The 27,243-nt window shown below is 40.1% G+C and overlaps 1 protein-coding gene across 3 annotated transcripts in view; it reads right to left on the reverse strand.

Moving 5' to 3' along the window:
- Positions 1 to 3,122: 3,122 nt before the first annotated feature.
- Positions 3,123 to 27,243, reverse strand: part of ASB7 (ankyrin repeat and SOCS box containing 7) — a 49,142-nt gene continuing 25,021 nt past the window's right edge. For 2 of the 3 annotated variants that reach the window (XM_086711410.1, XM_025919719.2), the window contains exons 5-6: positions 19,236 to 19,841; positions 3,123 to 3,752 (exon numbers count right to left, since the gene is read on the reverse strand). In XM_086711410.1, coding sequence (XP_086567536.1) covers positions 3,613 to 3,752; positions 19,236 to 19,841 — 746 coding nt within the window. In that variant the 3' untranslated portion in view covers positions 3,123 to 3,612. Of the gene's footprint in view, positions 3,753 to 8,281; positions 16,863 to 19,235; positions 19,842 to 27,243 lie in introns of those variants that run through there. The other variant, XM_086711411.1, reaches the window with a different exon arrangement.

Consider the following 27,243-nt stretch of genomic DNA (forward strand, 5'->3'; position numbering starts at 1 on the left):
AGGCAGAGGTGAATTGGGCCCAAAAGGGCTCGGTGCTCAATCAACACTCTTTTGTGGTGGTACATGCAGAACACGGCGAAATAAGTGATTGGGGGAGGGGGCAAGAACTGCCTTCTCTGATCTAAACTGATGCTGTTTTCTGGATCATGCTCTCCATACAGTTCCCAATGATCTAAAATGCCGATGAATGAAAGACAGATCTTCGTTTCTTTTCACCGAACAGCCTAGAATATGAAAAAGCTAAGGTAGACTAGAAATAAAACACAATTCCGAAAGGGTTTTAAACCAGATTTAAGTTTTTTTTTTTTTTTTTTAATTCAAATTGACCCAAAGCAAAACTTACATTACAAAGGAAGAACAAAATACATTATGATATAACACTAGGAGTTACATGAAAGCTAAATTTGTGGGCAAAGGGCCTCATCCCAATCACATTCTGGGCTACTGAGCAAACCTGCAGGGAAGTTAGAATCTGTTTGCATACGGTCCACTCTGGTAATGAAACTATACATTCTTGTCTCTTAGGGTGTGCGTCTGACAAATCACTCTAGACTCCTCAGGCTCCAGATGTGGACTCTTTCTCCTGCCAGAACATTGAATTCTCTAGCGGAAATGCTGTTCCAAGCATGACTGATAATGAATTAAAAAAAAACAAAACAGTCAAGTCCTCCAAACTAACAAGCGTGGATTATTCTGTAGTAAATAGTTTAGAAATATGGGAATTAAATAACCTAAAAAACACTCTTAACTCTGCTGTACATTTATAAACACAAATATTTACACACACAAAAAAATCTTCTGTTTTCAAAAGATGAGGTTGGCAGTTCATTAATGATCATAATCTTTTATGAGTTGGTTTCTTTGGTGTACTTGCCAAATATATTTTTATAAAGGTTTAAGAATAGGTTTAAACAATAAATTCCAAAAGGAACATAGAAGGCTCAGTGACAAATTTGATAATGTTTGGAACACTGTGGTAAAGATTCAGGAAAAACCAATCAGTTGATCTTCTGAAAATACTTGTTCTCTCTACTCATGACGTGACCACAGAATGCATCCCTGCCAATTAAATTCAAATGCGGACCTGCACGTTTGTCCCTGTATTCTACTGGTTACCACCTTTGAGACTGAAGTTTTAGTTGTGGTTGAATAGGGTATGTGATTGGGATTTCACTAACAAAACCAAAACATTCTCTTTAAGCTTCCAGGTAAATCAAACTTCAAACAATAAACAATGGAATTATCCACTTCTTCATTAAATAGAAATTTCAATTCCAGGAAGAGCTCTCATAATTTTTTTCCGAAGTTGCAGCAGCAATACAGAACAAAGAATTTACCTTAATCTGATCTTCTTACTTGGAATTCCCTGACTCAAACTCAGTGGCTAACTTAGTTTGGAAACCTCCAAATGGCTGGGGAAAGAAATCATTTTAATCTACCTGAATAAATGAATACACACGTTTGAGGAAAGAAGCCCTGTGTGACGGTAATGTTAATATTCCTGCTCAGAGTGCAGGGTCCCAGGCGCCCTCCCGGCTCCTCGCCTCCCTAAGGCCTGGGCTTTGAGGGGGAAGTAACACTCAATTCATTTCTGGCCATGCCATGCCCCTGATCCTGCAAGTATGTCTCAGTTCTGACTTGGGCACTGGTTAAAAGAATGAGAACACAGTTGACTTCCAAAAGGGACTCTCTCTCTTGGAAGATGGAGATGACCCATTTCTATCTATCAGGTTCCAGTTAGTTTTGGAATGGTTATAAAACTGGCCACGCTCTCACTGGCTCCCCGCAAAAGAGTCCATGTACCCCATCAGCAATCCCCAAATCATTGTTTCCAAAGCTGCCCGTTCTTGTTCTTCATAAACCTATGCAATGCCTACAGCAGATCAGATACTCCAACACCAAAGCTACTCCGCATCCAAGAGAACAGACTTTGTGCTTGAGAAAATGGCACTGCTGGCTCTCTAAAAAATGTAAAGCCAGAGTAGATTCTTAATTCTTGCTTGCACTTTCCAGATGAAAACGTTTTATACTGAATGACTTAAAACTAGAAATTCAGACAAGAGAAGCCCTTCATCTTGTAAACTTCTGATAACAAATTTATTACTAGTGTGTAAATATTTTGAAATTTCCCAAAGCACTAAGAACAATACTGGGATATTTGAAAAGGTTCTTCTGAAACCAATATGATGACAAATCAAGCACAGAACACATTTCTAAGGGCATCATCATAGATCCCTAATGCTTCTGGAACCTTTCCCGGTGTTACACGTTATCATAACCATGTTTACACTGCAAACGTATGCCCAATCAACCCAGAAAATAAAACGACCGTCCAGAAGAGTTTCACTGTGCATAACCTTAAAATGAATAGGAAATGTTTAATTAGCATAACAGGAATTAACCAGACTTACAACTGCGCACCCATTCGAAACTGTACCCTTTAGAAATCGTTTTTTAAACTGGGAAGAGGAAAAAAAAGAAAAGAAAAAAAGAAAACACCATGAAACCACCCCGAATTATTGAACCGTTAAAGCCAAATGGTTTGACAATATTTTGGGCTATTTTTAGGGAAGACTCTACCACCAGGATATGAAATTTTCTGCTTAAAGTGAACGACAAAGCTTACAATGGAAATTGCAACTGACACACTATGGTTCTGCAATTAAAATTAAAAGTAGCGGTTCCTGTCCTTGTGGGCATGTTGGAGCCGGTTGTGGAATGAGAAACATCAAGTGAAATAATGGATAAAATACACCAGAAAGAGTATTGCACGGAGGCACTGTTTTAAAAACAGAACACACTGGCTTTATAAAGTTATCTTCTTTTTCCATTAATTTTTTTTTTTAAAAGCACGATTCAACTAGAGACAGAAGTTGAGTTCCAATGTCTCCGGGTAGTGTACTACAGTTGTTAAAAAAATAAGTTAAAAAATAAGAGCACACCAACAGGAAAGCAGAGGTACTGGATTTATGTCATCCGAAAGCTACATTAATTAGGAAAGGAACAGTTTGAAACCGCCAATTTGTACTCATTAAAAATGAATGAGGTGACAGCATTACTTTAAAAATTTCTTCGGGCATTTTCCAGTAGAACCCAGGGTCCCCCCCACCCCCCCACCCCGGGTGGAGCTGTGCCTCCAAACCTTAACAAGTGCTCTGCCGGTTCATACCATCGTGCGCGCCCATGAAACCATAAATTTGGAAAGGGTAAATTCTCCACTTCAGCCCTGCTTGTGTCATTTTGGAAAAACAAGTTTTGTAAATGCAATATTGTATAGAAAGCTTGGACCTCTTAAACTTGGACCAAGAAACCAAATTAAGACCTTCAAGCATGTGGGATGTGTGTGTGTGTATGTGTGTGTGTGTGTGTGTGTGTGTGTGTGTGTGTGTGTGTGTGTGTGTGTGTTTGTGTGTGTGTTTATATATATATATATAAAAAAAATCCCTCCCCTACCATGAAAACCAACCAAACAAACAAAAAACCTAAAAGTGTATACCTGCTTTCTGACTTCACAGCAAATCAGAAATTGCATAGGATATACTTTGTGCAAGGCAAAAAGCCTTTTAAGTATCTGGAATATAACTCCTAATCTTGCTCACAGTTCTGTGTACATCAGATATCATCAAATTTGTGTTTTAAGTAGTCTTTCATGACCTTGGCAATTGGTAGTTCGTCAAGTAGCTTTAGGTTTTGAAGGCCTATACATTGTCGAATTTTAATTCGGCACAGGTCCTGTAAGTTTCTGGGCTGTCCTAAAAAGACAGAAAAAAAGAAACTGTTACAAAGCTACAAAGTACAGTATTTAAGGCAGGCTTTTCAGTTTTGAAAACAACTGTTTATTTCAGAGGGATGCGCCCCTCTGTGGACTTCACATGCAAAGGATCAGACAGACTTCTTACTGAGAGGACACATCCCGGGTACCTTTGTGGGAGGTCTTATTTGATGCTTTTCACAACCTTGGGAGGATAGATATTTTCATCTCTATGTTACAAATATAAGGACTCAAAGTCTTAAGGATGGGAGTAAACTGCTCAATGTCAGATGACCACCAAAGGCTTTTCAGCAGAGACTAAAAACAGTTCTTTTGATTCTAAGGCTGGTATTCTTTCCATTACAAATCAGAATGCTGGTTTTCATCCTGGGATGCCTCTAATATGCTGAGTGAGTCCATATGAACAAATCATCCCTCCGGGCCAAAGTTCCTCCATCTGAAAAGTAAGGGGGCTGAATGAAATGCTGTCTAGTGTGGCCCCTCCTTCCAGCTCACCATCCAGGACACTGGAGCCTAGAGATAGCATGATCTCTGGGGAGCTTTCTCAAACAACATCGGCGCACCTGCTCGCCAGGATTCCGGACATGGCACACCTTGGCTGTGGGCATGAGGGCCTGGACTGCGAGGGCAGGGAGGCAGGCGGAGAAAGCACTCCACACTATTCTGAAGCCGTGTGTCTTCAAACCTCACACCCTGGCCATGTGCCAATGAAAACCGCTGCTGCCACTCAAAAGAAAAATTACAAAACCAATTTCTTTCGCTTTGGAACACTGTATTTTACCAAAACGACTTAGATGACCACAAACACAGGCAAGAATTCGAAGCAGCAGTGCCTCAGTCGTGTTTGGATTCACATAAATTCTGCTTCCATATTAAATGGTAATAATAACAAAAGCTCACATGCCAAACGCTTACTCCGGGCCACGTACTCTTCTAAGCTCTTGACATACCCTAACTCGTTTCATCCTTTTATGAGGGAAGTACTTTGATCATCATCCCCATTTTACAGACTCCTTGCGTCTCAGAGAGATTAAGTAATATGCTCAAAGTCAGGTAGAATGCCATACTTCAGCGGTTCTCACAACTTATTGGTCTCAAAACCTCTTGGCATTTAAAAAATTTATCAAGGACCCAAAAGAACTTCCATCTATGTGGGTTGTATCTATCAATAATTAGGAGGTAAAGCAAATTTTAGAAACAGGTATTCATTAAAAAAAGATAAAAATAAGCTCATTACACGTTGCCATAAATAACACCGGCACAAAAATAACAACGTTTAGAAAAACAATATGAAGAATGACATTCTTTCACATTTTTGCAAAGTTCTTAACAGGCTGGCTTAATAGATGATAGTGGAGTTCTCATATACGCTTCTACATTCAATCTGCTGTGCTGAATTCACATCATCTCGTCTCTGGAAAAGTCCACTTACACTCATGAAAGAAGGAACATGAAAAAGGCAGGTAATGTCTCAGTATTCTGGAAACTGTTCTGACCTCAGATGGGGAAGGGGTCTTGTGGAACTCCAGGGGTCCCCAGGCCCTACATGGGAAACCACTGCTATCCTTAGTACTTTATACCCCTTACTTGAACTGTCCTTGTTTGTAGCAATCGCCATTATTCAAAATTAAGTAATTCTCCATAAATGAAAAGGGCTCCTTAAACTGCTCTGTAAAAAGCCTGTATGAACATGTGCTTTCCAAGAGTTGCTTAAGACATGGTCTCTTGACAGAATCGCAGAAGCTACTGCTTTCCTGGAAATGCCTGTAAAACAGGTGCATGGGTATCTACGGATATCTGCCCTGGGATCTATGTGAGGCTGTGACACATACACACTCACGTGTCTCCCGCCAAGACTTGTCTTCTCCATTGTCCAAATCTTTGCTAAAAAAGCACTTCATTAGGATTGACAAAGTCAGGTTCCCCATCAGATACTCTAGAGCTCTCTTCTACGACAGCACTTAATAAGGTTATGATTTTACATTTATTTGGTGACTATCTATTAATGCCCACTTTCCTCACTATGTCACATGTTCCATGAGGGCAACACCACTTCTGGCTGCCAAGGAAGCCCAGTGCCTGACACAATACTCCATAAATACTAGTTGAATGAATAAATACTTAACAGGCTTGTCCATAAGGGATAAACCAGCCAACTTATTCCAAAACCCACCCATGTCAACAGCAAATCATTTTCTAACCTGTTTTGAATTATTTTTCACCACCCTTCATGGGCTACCATTAGGAAGGGAATAAATTATCATTGTCATTTTTCAATAAATGCTTACAGTATTTGATCTGCAAATGCAAACCAGAATAGGAGTTAGATATGAACCTTCTTTTTTTTCGAAACAAAGAATCTGATTTTGCTAATAGATGGCAGGTTCTTTTCAAACAGAACATTAATAAAAGGAATAAGCTCAATGTGTTCAGGCAAAAAAAGCAGGTGAGGACAAAGTTAACATGTATGAGTATACATGCGCACTTAAATGAAAACATACCATCCAACAAAGTAGAAAAACCATGTTACTGGAATTTGCTTAGCTAAGGAAAAAAGAAGGGATTGAGACAAAGGAATATTATGTATGGGGATCTTCTGATAGTCTTGTTTTGTGGGAGACCATGCTCTCCAAAAGTAACTACACCTTCGCCTATGCCTCATGCTCTTTTTGTACAGACTGAGAACTACCACCATTAAGGTGCCCTTTCCTTGAAACTATGGCAGAAGTGATGTTATGTGACTGCTATGGCTAAGTCATAGAAGGGGACACGCTTTCACCTGGCCCTTGGGACATTCACTCTGCGAACACAGCTACCCCCATGCCACGAAGAACTCCAAGCAGTCTATAAAAAGGAACTGAGGTCACTCACTGCCCAACAGCCCTGGCTGAGCTCCCAACTGCCAGCACCAAACTGCCAGCCATTGGAGTGAACCATTTTGAAAGTGGAGAGGACCCAGTCAAGTGACTCCAGATGGAGCAGAGAAGCAAAATAATCCACCATTACTGTGTGAAGGCACTAAAATTTGTAGCATTCGATAACTGAGATCCTGGGACCCGGAAGCAGGGTGTTGCCATTAAAAAAAAAAAAAAATCTAAAATATGTGGCTCTATCAGTGGGACCAGGTGGTAGGGAAGGGCTCTGAGGAGGCTGTTAGGGCTTAAAAGAATGTTTCAAATGTTACTAGAAGCTGGAGGAAAGGGGAATCTTTCATTAGTGGCAGAAAGTTTGGCAACACTGTCCCCTGCTGTAACGTGGAATGTAGTAAATGCCCTAATGATCTGGTTAAGAAGATTCCGCAGCCAGAATACTGGCTCTCCTCATTGTCTATTATAAAATGCAAGAAGGCAAAGATAAGCTAGCAACTTTAATCCAAGAGATGCAGCTACAGAAATACTATCATCCTCAGAAGGTATCTCCATATGGGCCTTTCCCAGGGAGAGATGTACTTTCTATGTCTAAATATCAGACAGTTTTACTCAATTTGCTACTGATTTTCCTTCTCCTTAAGCAGTTTGTTGTGCTGTGGCAATCTTTGCCTATCTTGGGACAATCTGATTTTTTAGAAATTTCTTGACCATGTATAATCCCTGTCTGCAGAATGGCCTTTAATGGGAGAGTCTTATCTTGGTGGTTAAAAGCATCCACGCTGGAGCAAGATGGCCCAGGTCTGAGTCCTAGCCCCACCACTTTCAATCTGTGTGGTCCTAGGCAAGCTACTCAGCCGCCTGCTTCAGATTCTTCATCCATGAACCAAGGATAGTAACACCTACATCACAGGCTTTCTACCAGCATAAAAAGTAAATTTTGCTAACATGCTTATGGCACAGTAAGAGCTATTTAAGTATTCGGTAAATAAATATTAAAATGGTAATTTGTAAATACTTGTAAGGATAACGTCTACTTCTCCTTCCCAGAAAAGAAGAGGACTCTTCTTGGAAGCTGAGGTCTCCATCTTCCTGGTGTTAAGATAGTGAGACACCTAGCTGACACCATGGGAGCAACTGGTAATCCATTACGGGGAAAAGACCCTGGGCAAAATGATGGAAATGGCACTCTGGAAATCACTGCGTGACTCGAGTCAAGCAGAGGTGTAAGAGCTTTGTGTAAACAGCTGTGCAGTGATGACAGGAGAGATGTCCTTCTACAACGGTGCCACAAATACACAAATACAGATCTGAACTAATCTTGCCATGAAAAGCAGGCTAAATAGTTAAGGAGTGGTAAGGACTCCTTGTTGTAATTACTGCTATTTCTAAGACTAAGGAGCTATCTTTTCAGGAGTATCATTTTAGGAATGGAAGGTCATGATGGAAAAAAAGTACTTATTTTGTTGTCAATACATCACTCAAAAGTACTTACGGAGCACCTACTATGTACTCAAAAATGCACCGCCCAAGGATTAAAGGGGTGAGGGGAGAGGAGGCAGCAGTGGCAGAGGAGAAGAAGGCAGAGGAAGAGAATAAAGAGAACAAAACCAAAACCAAAACCAAAAACAAAAACCCTCAATACGCACGTGCACAGTGTTTATTAGGTGTCTCAAAAAATTATTCCTACCCTACTAAATAACAACTGCCTTGTCCAAGGGATTGTAACAGGGGAGACCTGGGGGGGGGGGGAATCTCACAAAAGAGTATAATTTAAGGAATCATAAACACTTGGGGAGATGCAGAAACACTATAAGGTGTTCACACTAACAAACTACAATGGAATTGCATAACAGTTCAAAGGGCTATTAGTCTTTCCATTTGGTAAAGAAGCCCATCATTAGTAATAATTGGGCTGGTCTAAAGTAGGAAATCAGCTTTTGAAGGGTCTGGTCTAGGATAAATTACAAAACCAGGCAGCAGCATAATTTAGAAAATTAAATGTCCTAAACCACCTCCTTTTGATATCACCATTACCATATTTATGATAGGATAGGCAAAACATTTTTGTAGAAGCTAAGTAAAGAAAATGAAAGCACAACAAAGGTCCCAGTCTTCTTTGGGAGAAAGGGAGAAGAGGCTGGACATTTCAGAGGGGAGGGTGGAAAGAAACACAAGGAAAGACTGAGCTTCCTCTGGACTGCTTTATACAATCCAGCTTGTCCCTTCAAGCACGTCCCCACCTCAGGTCAGCATCTGGAATGGTCTCCCAATACTTCTGTTTTACTTCAGCTTCCCATTTTAAAATCCTACTATAAACATGTTTTATTCCTTTGCTCTTCTCTCTGAATTCCTTTCACAGGGACTCAGTATGAAATGTGTTCAACAGGGGCAGCTGGGTGGCTCAATCGGTTAAGCGTCCGACTTTGTCTCAGGTCATGATCTCACAGTTCATGAGTTCGAGCCCTGGGTCAGGCTCTGTGCTGACAGTTCGGAGCCTAGAGCCTTCTTCTGATTCTGTGTATCCCTCTCGCTCTGCCCCTCCCCTGCTCACACCTTCTCTCTCTCTCTCTCTCTCAAAATAAATAAACATTAAAAAATATTAAAAAAAAAAAAACGAAATGCGTTCAACAAATCTTACTTCATAGGACAATGGCAATTTCTACCTTGCCTTAAAATAAAAACCATGGTATTGTAAAATAATTTAAGCCTTAGAATCCAAATATATACAATATCAGCCTTGATGACATCTGTCCATTGGTTACATTTTTTTCCACAGGCTAAGTGAGCTTTGACCTACATTCTTCATTTGCACCAAACAAAATATTGCTTCCTAGCAAGTGACAAATCTCTAGAAGCCTACGTTAAAAAGCAGAGTGCAATATAGGGGCACCTAGGTGGTTCAGTCGGTTAAGTGACTCTTGATTTTGGCTTAGGTCATGATCTTAGAGTTTGTGAGTTCAAGCATTGGGCCTGCAATGGGCTCTGGGCTGACAGTGTGGATCCGCTTGGGGTTCTCTCTCTCCCTCCCCTGGCTCATGCACACATGTGCACAAACTCTCTTTCTCAAAATAAATAAGTATTTTTTAAAAATTCAGAAAGCAAAATTAGTATCATGAAAAAAAGTCAGAATAAGGTAATACTTTCTATATCAAAGAACCTTAAAATGTAGGATAAGTTGATTTAGAACTGTGTACTATTTATTTCTAAAAGTGATTTTAGTAATTGGTACTGAAAAGCCTAAAGACTACAATGTAGATGTCTGGCAAATTCCCAACTTCTTTGGGAAAAAAAAATCAATAATCAAAAATCACCTTAGGTAAAATGTGTTACATAAATGATTTCTCCAAAGAGTAATACTAGGTAACACTGTTTTGATATCATCCTACCAAAAAAAAAAAAAAAAAAAATCAAAGAAATTGATTAAAGAAGCATTTGAAAGAAACACAGGAATAAGGGCACCTGATATAAAGGTGTTGTTTTATGTGATCATCTGCTGACATGCCTGCCGTTCCATTAGATTTAGCAGAGAACACCACAGCCTAAAATTTTCTTAAAATTAAAAAAAAAAGTCATGACCTGTATTCTTACTTTTTAAAGTTCGAAATTGTTTTGGAACTTTAACTTTGCAGCTAAAACATAGTGTTTGACTATTTAAATAAAAACACACTTTAGATTACTGCAGTGTTTATAAAACAGTGTTCTTAATTTTTTTTTTTAATGTTTGTTTATTTTTGAGAGAGAGATTGACAGAGTGGGAGTGGAGGAGGGGCAGAGAAAGAGGGAGACACAGAATCCCAAACTGGCTCCAAGCTGTCAGCCCAGAGCCTGACACCGGGCTTGAACCCACGAACCATGAAATCATGACCTGAGCTGAAGTCGGACACTCAACTGACTGAGCCATCCAGGCGTCCCTAAAACAGTGTTTTTAAACACCTGTGATGCTGTTCTAGAAAGTAACAAGCTTACGTACTTGACAGATTTAAGTCTCCACCAAAACAATTTACCCAATTCATTTCCCTTCTACCTAATCTTTTTTTCAGAAATATAAGCCATTTAATTTCTTAAATTATACAATTTGAAATACAACCCAGTCCTATCTTTTACGCACCACTGAAGCATACTGAGTGGTTGCTTCAGGTCTATGAACAGCATCTACTGGAAACACAGATCGCTGCATCAACTTGGACTCCTTAGGACAGTAAACACAAACCCAAATAGCATATTCTTTGCCGTAAGAAAAAATCTATACCAGAGCTTGCCACAGGAATAAAAGATGCTGTGTAATTTGTTCAGCTGTTTAGTGAACAAAATAAAATGGCTAATTTACTGGACTTCTTGCGCCTTGGATATGCTGCTCTCTAGAAGTGGGATCTAGAGTCCAGGGTACTTACTAATCCTCCAAATTAATCTGAATAATGAATCTGTTTGCCCTCATGCATCTGATAGAACCACAGTTTTACAGACACACTTCAGCAAACACTGATCTCTAGAGATCCTAAATTGTAAATATGCTGGCATAGGGCAAGTCGTAATTTAAAGCATTTCATTTTATCCAGGCGTTGTTTTATGTGATCACAGAGAAAGAGAAACTGTAACTGCAAAGAGAAATATATCAGAGATTCACCAAATCTGAAAACACTAGGCTAACAAGGTGTCCTTAAAAATTTGAATAGAGAGGTTATACATCATTAGGTCTCAAAGTTTTTAAGTTTTATGGCCTTTATGCACTCTTAAAATTGGAGTACCTCAAATAATTTTTGTTGTGTGGGTTACATCTATCAGTATTTGCCACACTTAGAAATGAAGATTGAGAAATTTAAAACGTATTCATTGATTCATTTAAAAATAACAGTAATATGGGGTGGGGGGCGCCTGGCTGGCTCAGTCAGTGGAACTTGTGACTCTTGATCTCGGGGTTTTGACTTCAAGCCCCACGTTGCATGTAGAGATTACTTAAAAAATAAAATCTTAAAAAAATACAACAAAATAAATAAAATAAAAATAACAGTAATATAAATTCATCATCACTTGAAGTAAATTTTGTGGGGAAAAAGAAGCTGCTTTCCAAGATAAAAAAGGTTTCACGAGAAGAGTGGCACTGTTTTACATGTTTTTGCAAATTATCTCTTAAAGTCTGGCTCCATAGAAGACAGCTGGATTCAGAGATCTGCTCCTGCATTGTTGTGATATGCGGTGTTGATTGAAGTTAAGTGAAGAACACCCAGCCTCACATAACTGGAAAGGGAAGGAATATTTTCACAGCCTTTTAAGATAATCATCATCTTTGATACTTCACCAAAATTCGACAAGTGTTATTTTTTTTAAAGGTTAGTTGCAATAGGAAATCTGAAACAAAATCAATGAACCTTTTGTACTCTTTCACATTAAAATCCATTGGTCCATCTTGCCCTTTGAACAGTTCACTACGTTATGAGATCTTCCAAATGGTGGCCCATTTCATTATACAGTATCAAAAAATCACTTTTGTTAGTATCACTGCTGATCTCAAAAAAGTCTTTACGTATTGGGAACGTACCAAAGTCACAGTAGCAAACACAAGCTTTTCAAAATTCTAATTTTCACTTGAAAGCTCAGATTTTATGGCTTGCCATAAATACTGTCAGTTGTTTCCCTTAGGGTGACAAGGAAATGTCTGCCAAATATCCAAGGTGAAATGGCTGTAAGTGTGGCTGTCAGTCGCCCTTCCAGGTAAAAATGGGTGTTCCACACACACAAAAGCTGCTGGTGTAGCTCAAACAACTCAAAGGAGTGCGTTTCCTCAGTTCAATCACAGCACTCTGCAACTCAGTAAGAATACTTTCCATCTCCATTCCACAGAATATTAAAAAGGCACACATGCAGAGGGATCAGATTTAATGGGATTAATTTTACTGCTTCGTCAAAGACATCCCTAAATGGAACTGGAATCTTCTTTAGTGAGATTGCCCGGCGGTGAAGAGCACCAGGACTGCTGGTACCCTTGGGGGCCATGGCCTGAGGAGCCAGCAGGTTCACCTACTGTTGCATTCACACCCAGTCAAATGTCAGGGCAGTGAAAGAGGCAAATCACGTAGCGTTGCTAGGAAATCTGTTTTGCCTGCGTGGGCACCTAAAACGGTCTCGAGGACCCCCGGGGAGTCTGCACTGTTGCACATAAATTGTAAAATAAAATCTCAAGCAGCAGGAAACCATCCCCTTTAAGAGTGGTTACTGGCAAGAATTTTAAGAAGGGAGAGACCCCAGAGACTATGGTCTGATCCCCCCATGGTTCAGAGGTGGGGCACTGAGAACCAGGGGGAGTGGGGAGGCCCAGCAGCTTGCCCAAGTGTTTTTAGGCAAGTCAGACACAGACAGGGTCAAGAACCCATTAGCCCCTCTCTCCACCATTAGATACACCTAATTTAATAGCACCTCTGACACAGGCAGAGCTGAGAGGTCTTCAGAATGGTAAATGGGAGAGATGTGCCCTCAATTCCAGTGGGCAAATCACCACTCAGCCCAAATGACCACGGATAGGATGGTTTTTCACATTGTAAGTAACAATGATAAAACTAATGAACAGACTTTCAGTTTCAGCTCCCAAACATGTCAAGAGCTTGGAAGTCATCACTCCCATCCTCATAAGAAGGAAAAGCTGAACAAGCTCAAAATCAATGACTTCTCTTGGACCAGCCCACCCGTGAACAGACCTCCCAGGGCAAACGTCCATCACAGAATCAGGAGAGAGGAACAAATCCAGAGAGTCACTGCGGAGATGTGTGTGCCTGGTGCAGAAGACGTCAGAGCCCTGAACTGGCAGAAACACTTAAATGATAATTTTGATGAATTACCTGAGGCTGTGTGTGGACTGGCCTGACAGTGAGAGCCCCCACCTGTTCTCTCAGTTTTACTCAGGAGCCCCACCAGGTTCTCACAGTGAATAGCTGATAAAAACCCCTTTGTGGTTCTAGCAAGGGAGGGCAAGAATAACCATATGACCTATGCCCAGAACCTTCTCCATAACAAAGGCCTGTTCTCTACAAGGAAAGACATTACCAGAGTCTTATCCCACCTGGAGAAAGAACATTTCTCTGACTTCAGCCCCCAACAGGCTTTCGGTCTCACCAAGGGGTGTACGTGTTGAGGAGGAGAAAGATGCGGGGGCTCGAGGGGGCAAACTAAGAAACACTTATGAAGGCCACAGCCCAGGGACACAGGCCCCTGGATACACTGAGATCTTCATCTGTAGACTGTAGACTGCTATCCTCCCCACACCCTGCCTCCACAGCAACAGGGGTCCAGTGTGGGGACAGTGGACTACAGGTGCATGTGAAAGAGCCGCGAGACGCCAACACTTCCGAGAAGCCCAAAGTCAAGAGGGGAGACAAAAGCAAGGACACAGGAGTTTGAAGCCTCCGGCACCTACGGCCTTGGCAGACACAGCACACAGCCCAGCTCCTCACCAGGTTAACACAGAACCTGACATTTAAAGGCCTATTTACCTCAGTTCCTGTTACCTGATCCATCATGCCTGGCTTCAATAAAAAATTACAAGACAGGCTAAAAGGCAAGAAAAAACAACAGTCGGAAGAGACAAAGCCAAGCATCAGAGCAGACTCAGCTATGACACAGATGCTGGAATTATCAGACAGGCAATTTAACTATGATTGCTCTTTTAAAACTAACGAAAATATTTGATGGTGGTGGTAAAATCTTGCCTGTCTAATGCCTTAATGAAATAGCAGCTCTGCAGAGGTAGATTCCACACAGTAAGTATAGACGTGGATGTCACTGGCAAAGTAAGGAATGGGTGACGAGCGCAACCTCTCCAATAGCTCTTGACCTTGCTGCTTGCACAAGTCTTTGATTCCACTTTGCCTTCGGAACATTTCTTTCTTGTGCAGAAAGGGTAAGCCTTACAATTGAAGGATTTCCTCGGCAGGCAGCACAACACGGCACCCGTTCTTCAAACAGTCCAGCCTATCAGACATGGAGGCAGCCTCCTCTCAGGGGGCGCTCTCCAACAGGGAGTCATCTTGTTCAAGTGGCGCTCTCCAGCAGGGAGACATCTTGTTTACTGCCCTCTCTACTCTGACTTGACTCTGTTCTCTAAAACCTTCTTCCAATTTCCACACCCTTGTGCACAAGGAGCTGCAGGTACCAGTTCTGTTCAGTCCTGAGGCCTTCTCCTGCAGAGGTGGCTGGCTGAAGAAAGTCCATGGCGACCACATGTGTGATCTGTGCCTGAGCATGAAGAAGTAGGCTTTCCCCTGAAACTAAGTTCCTCACTACTTCTCTCCAAACAAAATTCCAGGCATGCAGGTAATTAAAATCCCTTTTTGTCCCCCCATAAGTTTAAATGTTCTTGCTGGTCAATGCCTGAGGTTCAGCTTTCCTGTGGAATTCCTCTCTCTTCAAAGATTTTACATTCCGAATAACTCCTTCGTCAGTAGGTATGTTGAGGAGGGAGGGGAATTTACATTATGGCACAGGGAGATGATAAGGGGTAAAAGAGCACTGGATTACAATCGAATAGCTCAGGCTGAGTTTGGTTATTATTTAACCATATCCTCAGGGTAAACTTTACTGATGAAATAGTCTTTATCCACGTTTAATACTGTACCTGTTTTAACATTTTCTTGTGCTTGCCCTTTTTTTATTCATAAATGTTTACTTTCTTTTTTGAATTGGGCAAACATTCCTACAATGTTCTGCTCTTCCCTCAGGCTGGAGAATTTGAGCCCATTTCCATAGACCAGAGCTTCCAGGATCCTCTTTGCTCCGTAATGGTGTTTGACGCTATGTGCAAATTATTCTCCTTTAGTTACCTGTGTTCATTTGCATGATCCTGAAAATGAGTTTTTCCTTAAATTTTGTGCCCTAGGCACCCGCACCCTACTTGCCTCACCCGAGCCTTGGCTTTGGTGCAAGGGGCTGTTTAACTCCTCATCCAGGGACTCAGCCCTAAATGGACCTCTCCCTACCAACAAATGGGTGTCTGCTGCAAACTGTCTCCACTACCATTTCTACCTGTGATCAGTCACACCTGCATTGTTCCGTTGTTCACTTTCTCGTTTTTTCTTCCAAGTAAAAGAACTAAAAGAACAGAAACTGGCTTCTCTAAGCTGGAAACATCTTTCCTCCTGCAAAGTGATCCACATTCTTGTTCCAGGGCACAAAGAAGCTGCTCCTTCACTTGACTGGTTTTCTGGAGGAGACCATGTCGAGTTCCAGCCATTCTAGGAAACAGAAGTTTCTGGAAGTCTGGTTGCAGGTGAACAGTACCAGCAGTTCTTCATGGTTTCTGCCTCTACCCACAGTCAACAAGGCACCAGCAGATACTAGTTTATACCTAAGCCACTCGACCTGTTCTGTTTCTATGCGGTTTGTATCAGAGTTTTTATGGCAATTTTTCTAAAAAGCCACAGTAGCGTTTAGATTCCATAGGATTATAACTGTCTTGAGCTCTTCTAACTTAAATAAACTGCTTCTAGTCACAATGGTGCAATGAACAGTAGAAGAGACTTGAATAAAGACCACCAAGTGGCATTTCTGCCATCCTTATACCTCAGGGGTCTCAGATTAGAAGCCAACAGCTCGGTGCCTGGTGCTCAATGGTGTTGTGGAGGCCAGAAGGAGCTTGCAGATTTGACTTAGTGCTCCCTGAACTATCCGACCTTCCTTCACTCTGGCTTTCAAGAGAGCTCAGTAGAGAGCTCCAAAAAGCATCAGTTACAGTTGGTTCTTCTAACAGATAATTACTCACTAGGAAAAGAAAATCTAATAAATGATGCACAGGTCAAGCAGAAACGTTAACTTTGGTTTTGGCAGGAAACATCACTGGAGAGTCAACAAGGAATGGACTATGTTGAGGCACCTGAACACAACGATACCGTAGCCTTCAAAAGGTTGATGGCCCTTCACTTCTGAAAAGCATACCAAGTTTGCTCGGCCACCAACCACCAGTCAACCAGCTGACCCACATTTCCTGAGGGCCTACCAGGTACACAGCTCCACTCTACGTGTAGCAGGAGATCTCAAATACGAAGAGGCAACCCCGTAACTCTTTCCACGTGCCCCTAATTTTAAAGGTACCTGTGAGTTTTCTCTGTAACTCAACAGTCTTGCTCCCCAGAAGCACTCTGTGCTGTAACTCAGCAGCTCTGAGGCTGATGGGAAAGGGCAGCGCCCCCCATCCCTCCTTGGGTCTCCATATGCAGACTACAGAAGAGTCCACCGAGCTGAAATTAGGAAGCAAGGGGAGAATAAGAATCTAGGGGATTCGCTCTATTGGAAGCAAGCCAGCCTTTGCTGTTCATCCACTCCCGTTTAATTATTTTATTTAGAAAAGTACACATAGCCATTAAAATGTGCCAGGCACTGTTTTAAGTGCATTATAAATATTAACTCATTTAATCCACATGACAAGCCTGTAAAACAGATATAATTATCCTAATGCTAACAAGAGGACACTGGGGCACAGAGCAGTTGGGTAACCTGCCCAAGCTGACACGTGGCAGAGTCAGGGCTTGAGCTTGGGCCGCCTAGCTCTAGTTGATGCTGTTAACTGCCGAGTGAGGTATTTAACAAAAGGAGCTGAGGCATTTATGTATATAATATGCCTTCCCGAAGGCAGTCACGCTAATAAAACCAGGAGTCTCTAGTGAGAAGTTAAGACAAAAATGACAGCAAGAACACAAAGATACTCAGAATGTATAAAGAATAAAAGATACTTCACAGGCTATTTACCATGACAGAATCCTAAGCTCAAGTTCAAGAGTAATCTTCTCTCTCATAACACCAATACCTCTCCCAGTCTATGCGTGAAGACTGCTAGAAAATTTGCTGAAAAGAATCAGCACTTGAAATTTCACAGCAAACTTTTCAGAAAATGTGGCCTGGATCTGAAGAGTCAGAGTAAACTGGTGGGTGAGGAACCAACATACACAACATCTCCCATCTCTCCAGAGGTCCCGTGCCTAGAAAGCTCTCAGCAAGGGACCACCTACCAATCAGCCCAAAACACCTCTCCCAAGGCACACAGACCTGTACTGTGGAACATGGGAAACACCAGGCGCTTGTAATTACAGTCAATACAGTTAAATTAAAAATTCAGTTCCTTGAGGCACCTGGGTGGCTCAGTCGGTTAAGCGTCCAACTTCGGCTCAGGCCATGATCTTGCAGTTCATGGGTTCAAGCCCCACGTTGGGCTCTGTGCTCACAGCTCAGAGCCTAGAGCCTGCTTCAGATTCTGTGTCTCCCTCTCTCTCTGCCCCCTGCCCCCACCCCTGCTCATGCTCTGTCTCTCTCTCAAAAAATGAATAAACATTAAAAACCTTCAGTTCCTCAGTGGTGTTAGCCATGTAACAAGTGTACAACAGCCACCATATTGGACAGCACAGACAGACCATTTTCAGACCACGCAGAAAGACCTACTGGACAGCACATGTTAGATCCTGAGTGTGATTTCTTTTTATGCTTTAGTGTGTATACACCCAGTGGTGATAATGTCTTTTCCTTTTTACAAACATACAAAATTCAAATTATACTTCATTTCTAGACTGCTAGAAAACTTGCTGAAAGAATCTGCAAATTTCTACTCCCAAGTTCAGTTCCAAACAAGGGGGCAGATTATCTACAAGGTCAAGTAAACTCCTTACCCCTCGGTACCTGGTACCCTAATTTCTTCCTTATTAATGACTGAAAGGTAAAAATCAGGCGAGGAAAGAGGAATTCACTAAAAAGTGCAGCAGTTGGTAAAATCATATATTTTGTTTACAGACTTTAGCTTCATGTTTGGAAGCTGAGCTCTGAGACACACACTCGACTAGTCACACAGGACATCCAGCAAGAGAAGGAGGCAGTGTCCGCACAAACCAATACCCCTGCCGGAAAAATGATGCAAACATGTGCACCACAACATGAGGTAGGTCATATGCCTCCAGGCTTTAAGAAGAAGTGCCCACACAAAACCGTGTCGAAAGTGGAAGTCATGTGGACCAGGGACAGTGGCACCAAATTTCCTACTGACAAAAAAAATCTTTTCTTACAACAACTTCTAGCATCCTTAACCTGCATTATTAGTATCCCTAAATCAGGAACACTGCTGTTCATCTCATGTGGGGTCACATCATAGGAAGCCAGCAAAGAAACAATAAAACGGTGAGCAACAGCTTAGCAAGAAAGCACAAATTCTAGGACACTTACACAGACATAGAACCTAAAATCCCAAACTCTCCTTCTCATTCCTCAAGCTGAAGTCCATGAAAGCCTGAACGACTATGTATATGACCAGCAAGAACTGCTTTGTTCTAACACAGATCTTAGTGAATTTAAAAATTTCTCTTCTCTCTGTCCTTTTCTCCATTTCCTATCTCAACCTATATACATACCCCTGTTACTTTCAGTAATGCAACTGAATTTGTATGAAACCCTGTGATCTAGAAGTTTCTTTTTACTTCAGATGAATGAAGTAGAATATTAATAATAACTTATTAATAAGCAGGGCTAATAGGAATCATTAGTGTCTGGTCATTTTAAGTTGTGAAAACATCTAAAGCCCCTCAGAAGATGAACATTTTAAATGCAATGACAGTAATAATGAAATTACATACTTGTGACTTCTTGTAAGAAATCCAAACATGGTCGACTACTTCCAGAAATACTTATTGAAACAGCCAATGGGGTCTGTCCTTCATAGTTCCTTGTGTTTGTGTCCGCTCCATAATTATATAACATCCGTGCACAAAGCACATCATCCCTAAGGGCAGACAAATGTAAAGGAGTCTGTCCATCTTCTAAGCGACCCAAGTTTGTGTCTGCTCCTCTCTGAAGGAACATTCGGCAATAAGAGTGATTGCTTTTGATCACAGCGTATCGCAGCAGGAAACCGTTCTGGATGTCAATGTTGGCATTGTGGTCCAGGAGGATCTTCACGCAGCTTGACCTCTCTCGGATGATAGCGAGCTGAAGTGGTGTTGTGCCTTTATCACTGAGCGGGTCGACCTCCGCCTTGAACTCCAGTAGAAGTCGGACAAAAGAGTCCCTCCCATAGTGAGCAGCCACATGGAGGGGAGTCCAGCCGTCATTACTTTTGGCATTAATAATGTCACTCCTGTATTCAGACTCTAACATCAGGCGTGCGATCCGGGCCCGGCCATGCATAGCTGCATAATGAAGAGCAGTGAAGCCTCCGATCAAGTCCTTAACTGTAGGATCAGCTAGAGTTAAAACCAAAACGAAAACATTAGCAGACTTGAAGACAAAACAATGGTCTCTACCATGGCACAGGGCATTTAAGACGTTTCCATAAAAATTGCGAAATGACTGAACATTATAATGAACATCAAGTACTTCTTTCCTCAATTGAAGCATAGTTTCATGGAAAATAAATTTTGGTAGAAAGTTACCAAACCTGGGTTAACAGAATGAAAATGACTTACAAAGTATTTAAAAGATAGATGGGCAAAAACAGAGAGTTCAGATCGCCACATCCCCTCTCTTGGCTAATTTAACCAATTGCTTTTGGCTACTCAACTCTCTCATCTCTGTATTGTTTCATGTTTCTCTTCTGTTTTGAACTTTTTATTTTATTTTCTCTTGTGTTTCTTGGTCTTAAAGAGAAGCATGTGTAGCAACATCTGCTGCTCTAAATTACGGATGTACTGTGGTCTGGCAGGCCATGTTGTTTTAGGGTGTATTAGGTAAAAAAAGAAAAAAAAAATTTTCTGTGGTCTGTAAAAATTCCAAAGCATGTAAGATATATGTTAAGTGATCTTGATAAATCATGTTTTCATAAGATAAAAGACTATTCTGGATTCTTAGTTTTACAAGAATTTTGGAGTTTATAAGAATTAAACACCACATTGGGTGAAAAATTCGGAGAAACCTCAGCACTGTATAAATATTATTTTCTAAAACAGTTCCAAAACTCTCTCCTAAATGGATTGATTTCTGGAGAGAAAGAGAGAGAGAGAAATGGGGGGGGGGGGGTAGGGGATGGTGGGAGGAGGGAGAAGAGGAAAGAATAAAAGAGGAAGAAAAGCAATAATCTATCTGCTATGTCACTGACTTGTCACCTGCCCCCAATCTCTCCTGAAAGCAAGGGTCAGTTCTGTATAGCTCTCCTCCCACTGGCCTTCCGGGGCTGTGGGTAGAAGAAGTGCTCCTTCCTACTATGTAGGTCACTGCCTGGAGGCTAGCAATTTCACGTGAAAATAAATTGTTCAGACCTAACTACTTAGGATTAAAATGCTTTCTCCTTATAAACATCACCCTTAATTTCTGGTTTGTTCATGAAAGAGAGAAATTCATGAGTGTTTTTCAAACAAACGAAAAGCTTCCCAAGTTATATGATTAAACATTCAAGTACTGTTTACTAAAATGTTATTTCATTCCAAACTATATTAGGACAGCTGTGTCCCTCAGGAAAATCTGTGAGGCAGAAAACTATATATAAAATATTAATAATACTATGGAGAATAAAAATGACAATTAAGAAGTAGTTGCTAACAAAACCTGTAAAAAAGGTTAACATTTTTATGTAAGCTGTATCAGTTGAATTTATAAAACCACTTAGTATAAACTGACAGTACCCAAAGGTTGTATTACCATTTAAAGAAACTAAGAGTATTCCATCTGCCTTGGCCTTCGCCAAAAGAAAAAGATACAATACCTATTTACTCTGTGACTTAAAAAAAAAAAAAAGAAAGAAAGAAAAAAAAAAAAAAAAAAAAGCAAGAACATTTAAACAAAGCATTTTGCTGCCATCTGCTGGTATCAGGAATGAACTTCAGCTACTAATGTTTTCATTTAGACAGCTGACACTGAAGCCTTCACATCTGAAACCTACCTCCCTTATATACAGAGACCAAGTGAAGACAGGCATGAATCTAAAAGAATACCTTTAATTCAAATGAAACAATGAATTTTGCCAAGACTTCCATTTCTAATCTATAATGAGCTGCTTCCAACATTCTTTCTTAACTTGTCAGATTTAAGAATACCTTCTTTCATTTCTCTCACCTTTTTTCATCCACCAGGGGGGTCTTTAAGGTGTCAGCACACAGTCTTGTGCTGCATCCTATACTTGCTCTATTTGACAGTTAAGACTGAAAATATGTTACGTGAAATGGCACTAGCATCTTTGGTTTTCCACTTTACTACGTCTTTTTTAGGTGCTACTTACATTTTGGTGCTATACTGAGCTAGGAAAAACAAAGATTAACAGATACAACAAGGATCTGCTCAGTCTCAGAAAAACCATGAAAATGCATTAAGTAAGCACACGCTGGAAACACAGCACAGCAGAGATGTAAATTAACAATGCATGAAATTGTATACTTACTGTCCTCAAGGAATTAACAAATGGGAGACAGAAGACCATTGAGGATGCAAACAAAGATTAATTTAAGAATTATTATTAGCCAGTGCAACAGATAAGAAAAAGATCTCATTTGTGATAGTAACAGAAACCACAGAAATCTAGATAGAAATTAAGAGATGGAGCAAGGCACACGTCAAGACATTTCTTTGAACTCAATTCACTTCATCTGTATCTGCTCAAATGTCCCTTCTGAGAAAAAACTTTCTCTGAACACTAACAGAGCAGCCCCACCCACCTCATTACTTTGTCTGCTTATAGCAAGCCTCCCTCCCTCCAAGGTGCAACTTACTTTATTTTCTATTTTTATGTTTTTCAAGTGCAACTTATTTTAAACAAGTTATAGTATAGTCTCAAGAAATCCATTTGAATCTACTGAAAAAATTTAAAGTGTGTATAAAAAATGCTTCCCACCAATAGGATTTCTTTTTTTCCAACAGCTTGACTGAGGTACAATAAAATCCACTCACTTTAAACGGAGGTTGATGAACTTTGACAAATTGTATACAGCCATGTAACCACCACCACAATCAAAATATTTCCATCATCTCAAGAAGTTCCTTCCTGTCTCTTTACAGTCAATTCCCTGCCCAGACTCTGGGTCCCAGGCAACCACTAAAGTTTTGCCCTTCCAGAATTTCATAGAAGTGAAATCACATAGTGTGTAGACTTTTGTGTTTGACCTGTTTCACTCAGCAAGATGTTTCTGAAATTCACCCATGTTATCAGTGTGTATCAAAGGTTCATGCCTTTGTATTGCTGAACTGTATTCCATAATATGGATACACATTTATTTATGATTCACCAGCAGGTGGACAATTGTGTTATTTCCAGTTTGAGGCTACTATGAATAAGGCTGTTGTGAACATTCACAACCAAATCTGTAAGTGCATATGATTTCATTTCACTTGGGTAAATATCTAGGCAAGAACTGGCTGGGTCACACATTAAGTGCATGTTTAACTTCCCAAGAAATTGCCACATTGTTTTACTAAGTGGCTATATTTTCTCATAACTGAGTTTATAATTTAATTGTGTATATATTCTGGATACAAGCTTTTTGTTAGGTATGTTTTATAAATATTTTCTCCTAGTCTCTTGATTGCCTTTTCTTGTTCTATATGGTTTTGTTTTGTTTTTTGAAGAGCAGAAGTTTTAAATTTTGATGAAGTTGACTTTTTTTTTGTTTTTTATTGCTTGTGCTTTGTGTGTCCCATTTAAGAAATCTTTGCCCAACACAGTATCACATAGAATTTCTATGTTTTCTTCTAGAAGTGTTATACCTTGTTTTTTAAATTTGAGAGAGAGAAAAAGAGCATGTGTGAGTAGGGGAGGGGCAGAGAGAAAGGGAGAGACAGAATCCCAAGCACATTCGGTGCTGTTAGCACAGAACCTGATGTGGGGCTTGAACTCACACGAACCGTGAGATCATGACCTGAGGTGAAATCAAGGGTCAGAATGAGCCACGCAGGTGCCCCTAGAAGTGTTCAACTTTCAACTCATATTTAGAAGAATGACTTATTGCTAGCTGATTTCTGCGTACAGTGCGATCAGATCAAGGTTCACTGTTTTCCACACAGGTATCTAGTTGTCCAGCACAATCTGTTGTAAAAACTATCTTTTTCCCAATGATTTATGCTTGTGCCACTGCTGAAAACCATTTACCATATGCAAGTATGGGTCTATTTCCAAACCCTATCCTGTTCTATTGACCTAAAAGTGTATCTATACACCAATAGTGGCTTGTCTTGATTACTGCAGCTTTACAGTAAGTTTTGATAGCAGGTAGTATATATCCTCAAACCTTTTTAAAAACTTTTTTGGCCAATAAATTTTGGAATTGACAATTTCTTCAAACAAACCTGCGGGATTTTGATTGGAACTTCATCACCTCTAAAAATGGAAACCATCCCCTAATACTTTAAATAATACTGATTCTTCCAAACATGAACATGAAGTATCTATTTATTTAGGTCTTCTTTGATTTCCATCAGGAATGTTTTGTACTTTTTCAGTGTGTAGGTCTTGCACATCTTTCATTACATTTATTGCTAAATATTTTAAGTTTTGTTGGTATAGTAATGCAGTTTCAAAATTTCATTTTCCAAGTATTAAGTGCTGATATAGAGAAATAAGGTTCATTATATACTGACCTATGTATTGTCTACCTAACTAAATTTTAGTTCAAGCACATTATTGTATATTTGTTATGCTAGTCTAGGTACACAATTACATTCTGTGCGAAGAAAGCTTCATTTCTTCCTTTCCAATCCACAGGCCTCTTATTTAAACAAGAGTTGAATAAAAGTGGTAAAAACATCTACTCTTGCCTTATTCCTGATCTCGGAAAGCAATAGGCAATTCACCATTTACTGTGATGCATATTATAGCTTTTCTTAGGTGCCTTTCCTTAGGTTTTAGAAGTTATCTTCTGCTTCTTGTTTGCTGAGTCTTTATTGATGAATGGGTATTTCATATTGTCACATGCATCTTCTGCATCTATTGAAATGATCACTTGGTATTTACTTTAGTTCTATAGACAGTGGAAATTACCATGCTTTTCATATCTTAAACCTTACATTCCTGGGGTAAACTGTAGTTGGCCATGATGTAATATTCTTTTTGTTGTATACTGATAAGATTTGCTAGTATTTTGTCCAGGATTTTTTTTTTTTTTTAACCTATTGTCACAAAGGATACTGGTATATAGTTTTCATTTCTTTCAGTGTCTATTTGGTTTTGTATCAGGGCACTGCAAACCTTGTACAGTACATTTGGAAGTGTTCCCTTAGAGTTTGGGTAGTGCTGTTATTGTTTATTTTTTTTAATATTTGAAATAATTCAACAGAGAAGGCAGCTGGGCCTGAAGTTTCCTTAGTGAAAAGTTTTAATTATCAACAAAATTTCTCCAGTATAGGGCTATTAAATTGTTTTATTTCTCCTTGAGTCAGTTTTGACAATTTGTCTTTCAAGGAACTGGTTCATTTCTTCTGAATGGCATAAAGGTGTCCATTATATTCCTTATTACCCTTTTAATGTCTGTAGGATCTGTCCATACAAAATACTGGTGATATGTCTTTTATTTTCTTCATCAGTTTTCCCCATCATTTTCCCATCTTCGATCCCACTGATTTCTCTTCTATTATTCATTCCTATTATTACTTTGGGTGTAATTCCAGCAGTACATAGAAACTGTTCCAATACAGCTCTTTTCCCCTCCCCTCTCCTTTGTGCTACCATCATCAAATATATTACATCTCTACATAAGCCTAACAGCAGTTTTATACTTGTTTTATACTGTTGTCTTTAAGAGATGAAAAGGAGGAAAATACATTTATACTGTTTATGGCAGAATGATTCTAAGGTGGCCCCTCCCATAATCCCTGCCTCTTCATGTCCATGCCTTTCTGTAATCCTCTCCCGGCCAGTTGTAAGCAGAACGTAGGACTTCCTTCTAACCCAAGAGTGTGGCAAAGGTGATGGCTTGTCACTACTGTGATTGTGTTCTGTTATATGAGATTCCATCTTGCCGGCAGACTCACTATAGGGACTCTCCTTGCTGACTTGATGAGGTAAGGAGCACAGGTGGGAAAGCCTACAGGACAAGAACCTGCAGCAACCACTGGAACCTCCAGCCAACAGCCAGCAAGCAGCTGAAGTGCTCAGTCCTAGAAGCCCAAGGAAATTAACCTGGTAACAACCTGAATGAGCTTGGAAGCAAATTTTTCTCTACTCAAGCCTACAGATGAAAACATGCTGGCCAACACTTTAAAACTGTAGGGTAATAAATGTGCACTGTTTTAAGCCATATGTTTGTGTAGTTTGTTGCACAGTAATAGAAATGAATATACTGTTTGTTAGATATACCTAAGTGATTACCTTTACCAGTGATCTTTATTTTTTTGTATGAAAAACAAAGGACAGTTTTGTTAGACATAAAATTCTTGATTGACAGTTTGTTTTCAGCAATTAGAATATGTCATCCCACTGCCTTTTGGCCACTGTGGTTTCTTATGAGAAATTAGCTGTTAATCTTACCAAGGAATTCTTGTACATAATGAGATACTTCTCTAGGTGCTTTTAAGATTTTCTCTTTGGTTCTGGCTTTCCACAGTTTGACTACTATGTGTATAGATGAGTTTATCCTACTCGGAGTTTGCTGAACTCCTCAGATGTGTAGTTTAATATTTTCCATCAAATGTGGGAAGCTGTGGCTATTATTTCTTTAAATATTTTTTTCTGCCTCTTCCTCTCTCTCCTCTCTTTTCTGGCTCTCCCATTATGCCTCAGGCATATGTCAGTATTCTTGATAATGTCCCACAGGTGTGTGGGGCTCTATTTTTGTTGTTGTTCTTTTTTTGTATGTTCCCCAAACTGAAATAATGTCTGTTCATCAATTTTCAAGGTCACTGACTCCTTCTGCCAGTTCAAATCTGCTGTTAATTACTCTAATGAATTCTTCATTTTAGTTACTGTACTTTCAGCTCAAGAATTTCTATTTGGGGACACACACATATATTCATATGTATGTAAATTCTATCTCTGCATTGCTAGTGTCTACTTGATGAGTCACTGTCATCACATTTTCCTTTAATTCTCTGAATGTGGTATCTGTCCTTAGTTCTTTGAACACATTTATAACAGCTGCTCTGAAATTTTGTTAACTAAGTATATAGCATCTGGGCCCCTCCAGAGACACTTTCTATTAGCCAGCTTTATTTCCTGTGTATGAGCTATACATTCCTGTTTCTTATGCATGTCTCACAATTTTTCTGAAAACTAAAGATTTTAGACTATATTGTAGCAACCCTTGATTGTATCCAGGTGGGATGCCATTGCTGTTTGTTTTAGTGAAATGGGCAGGCTAACTATACAAAATCTGTCTCCTCTGCAGTATGCAGCCACTTGCATGTCTGCTTAGCTGTTAATATTATTAAATTCTGGCTTCTAGGGGCCACTACCAAGAATAACTTATGTTTGGCAAAAACAACTCTCTTTGACCAATGACTGGTCAGAGGTTGTACTTAAACATCTCTAATGAGCAAGGCTCCCACACTTTTTGCTAAGGTGAGATGTATACAGGTTGAGGCACACATTCAATATTCAGTGAAGCTCTCATCTTCTGGTCTCCTGTTCAGCCAGGGTTGAGTCGATAACTGGGGTCCTTTGTGGTCTTTCTTAAGCATGCATGTAGCCTTCCAAATTCCCAGGAATATACAGAAGCTCAATAAAGCTCAAAT

Source organism: Puma concolor, chromosome B3 (assembly GCF_028749965.1).
Source record: "Puma concolor isolate L17-30 chromosome B3, mPumCon1.1.hap2, whole genome shotgun sequence".
In the NCBI taxonomy this organism is placed as follows: domain Eukaryota; kingdom Metazoa; phylum Chordata; class Mammalia; order Carnivora; family Felidae; genus Puma; species Puma concolor.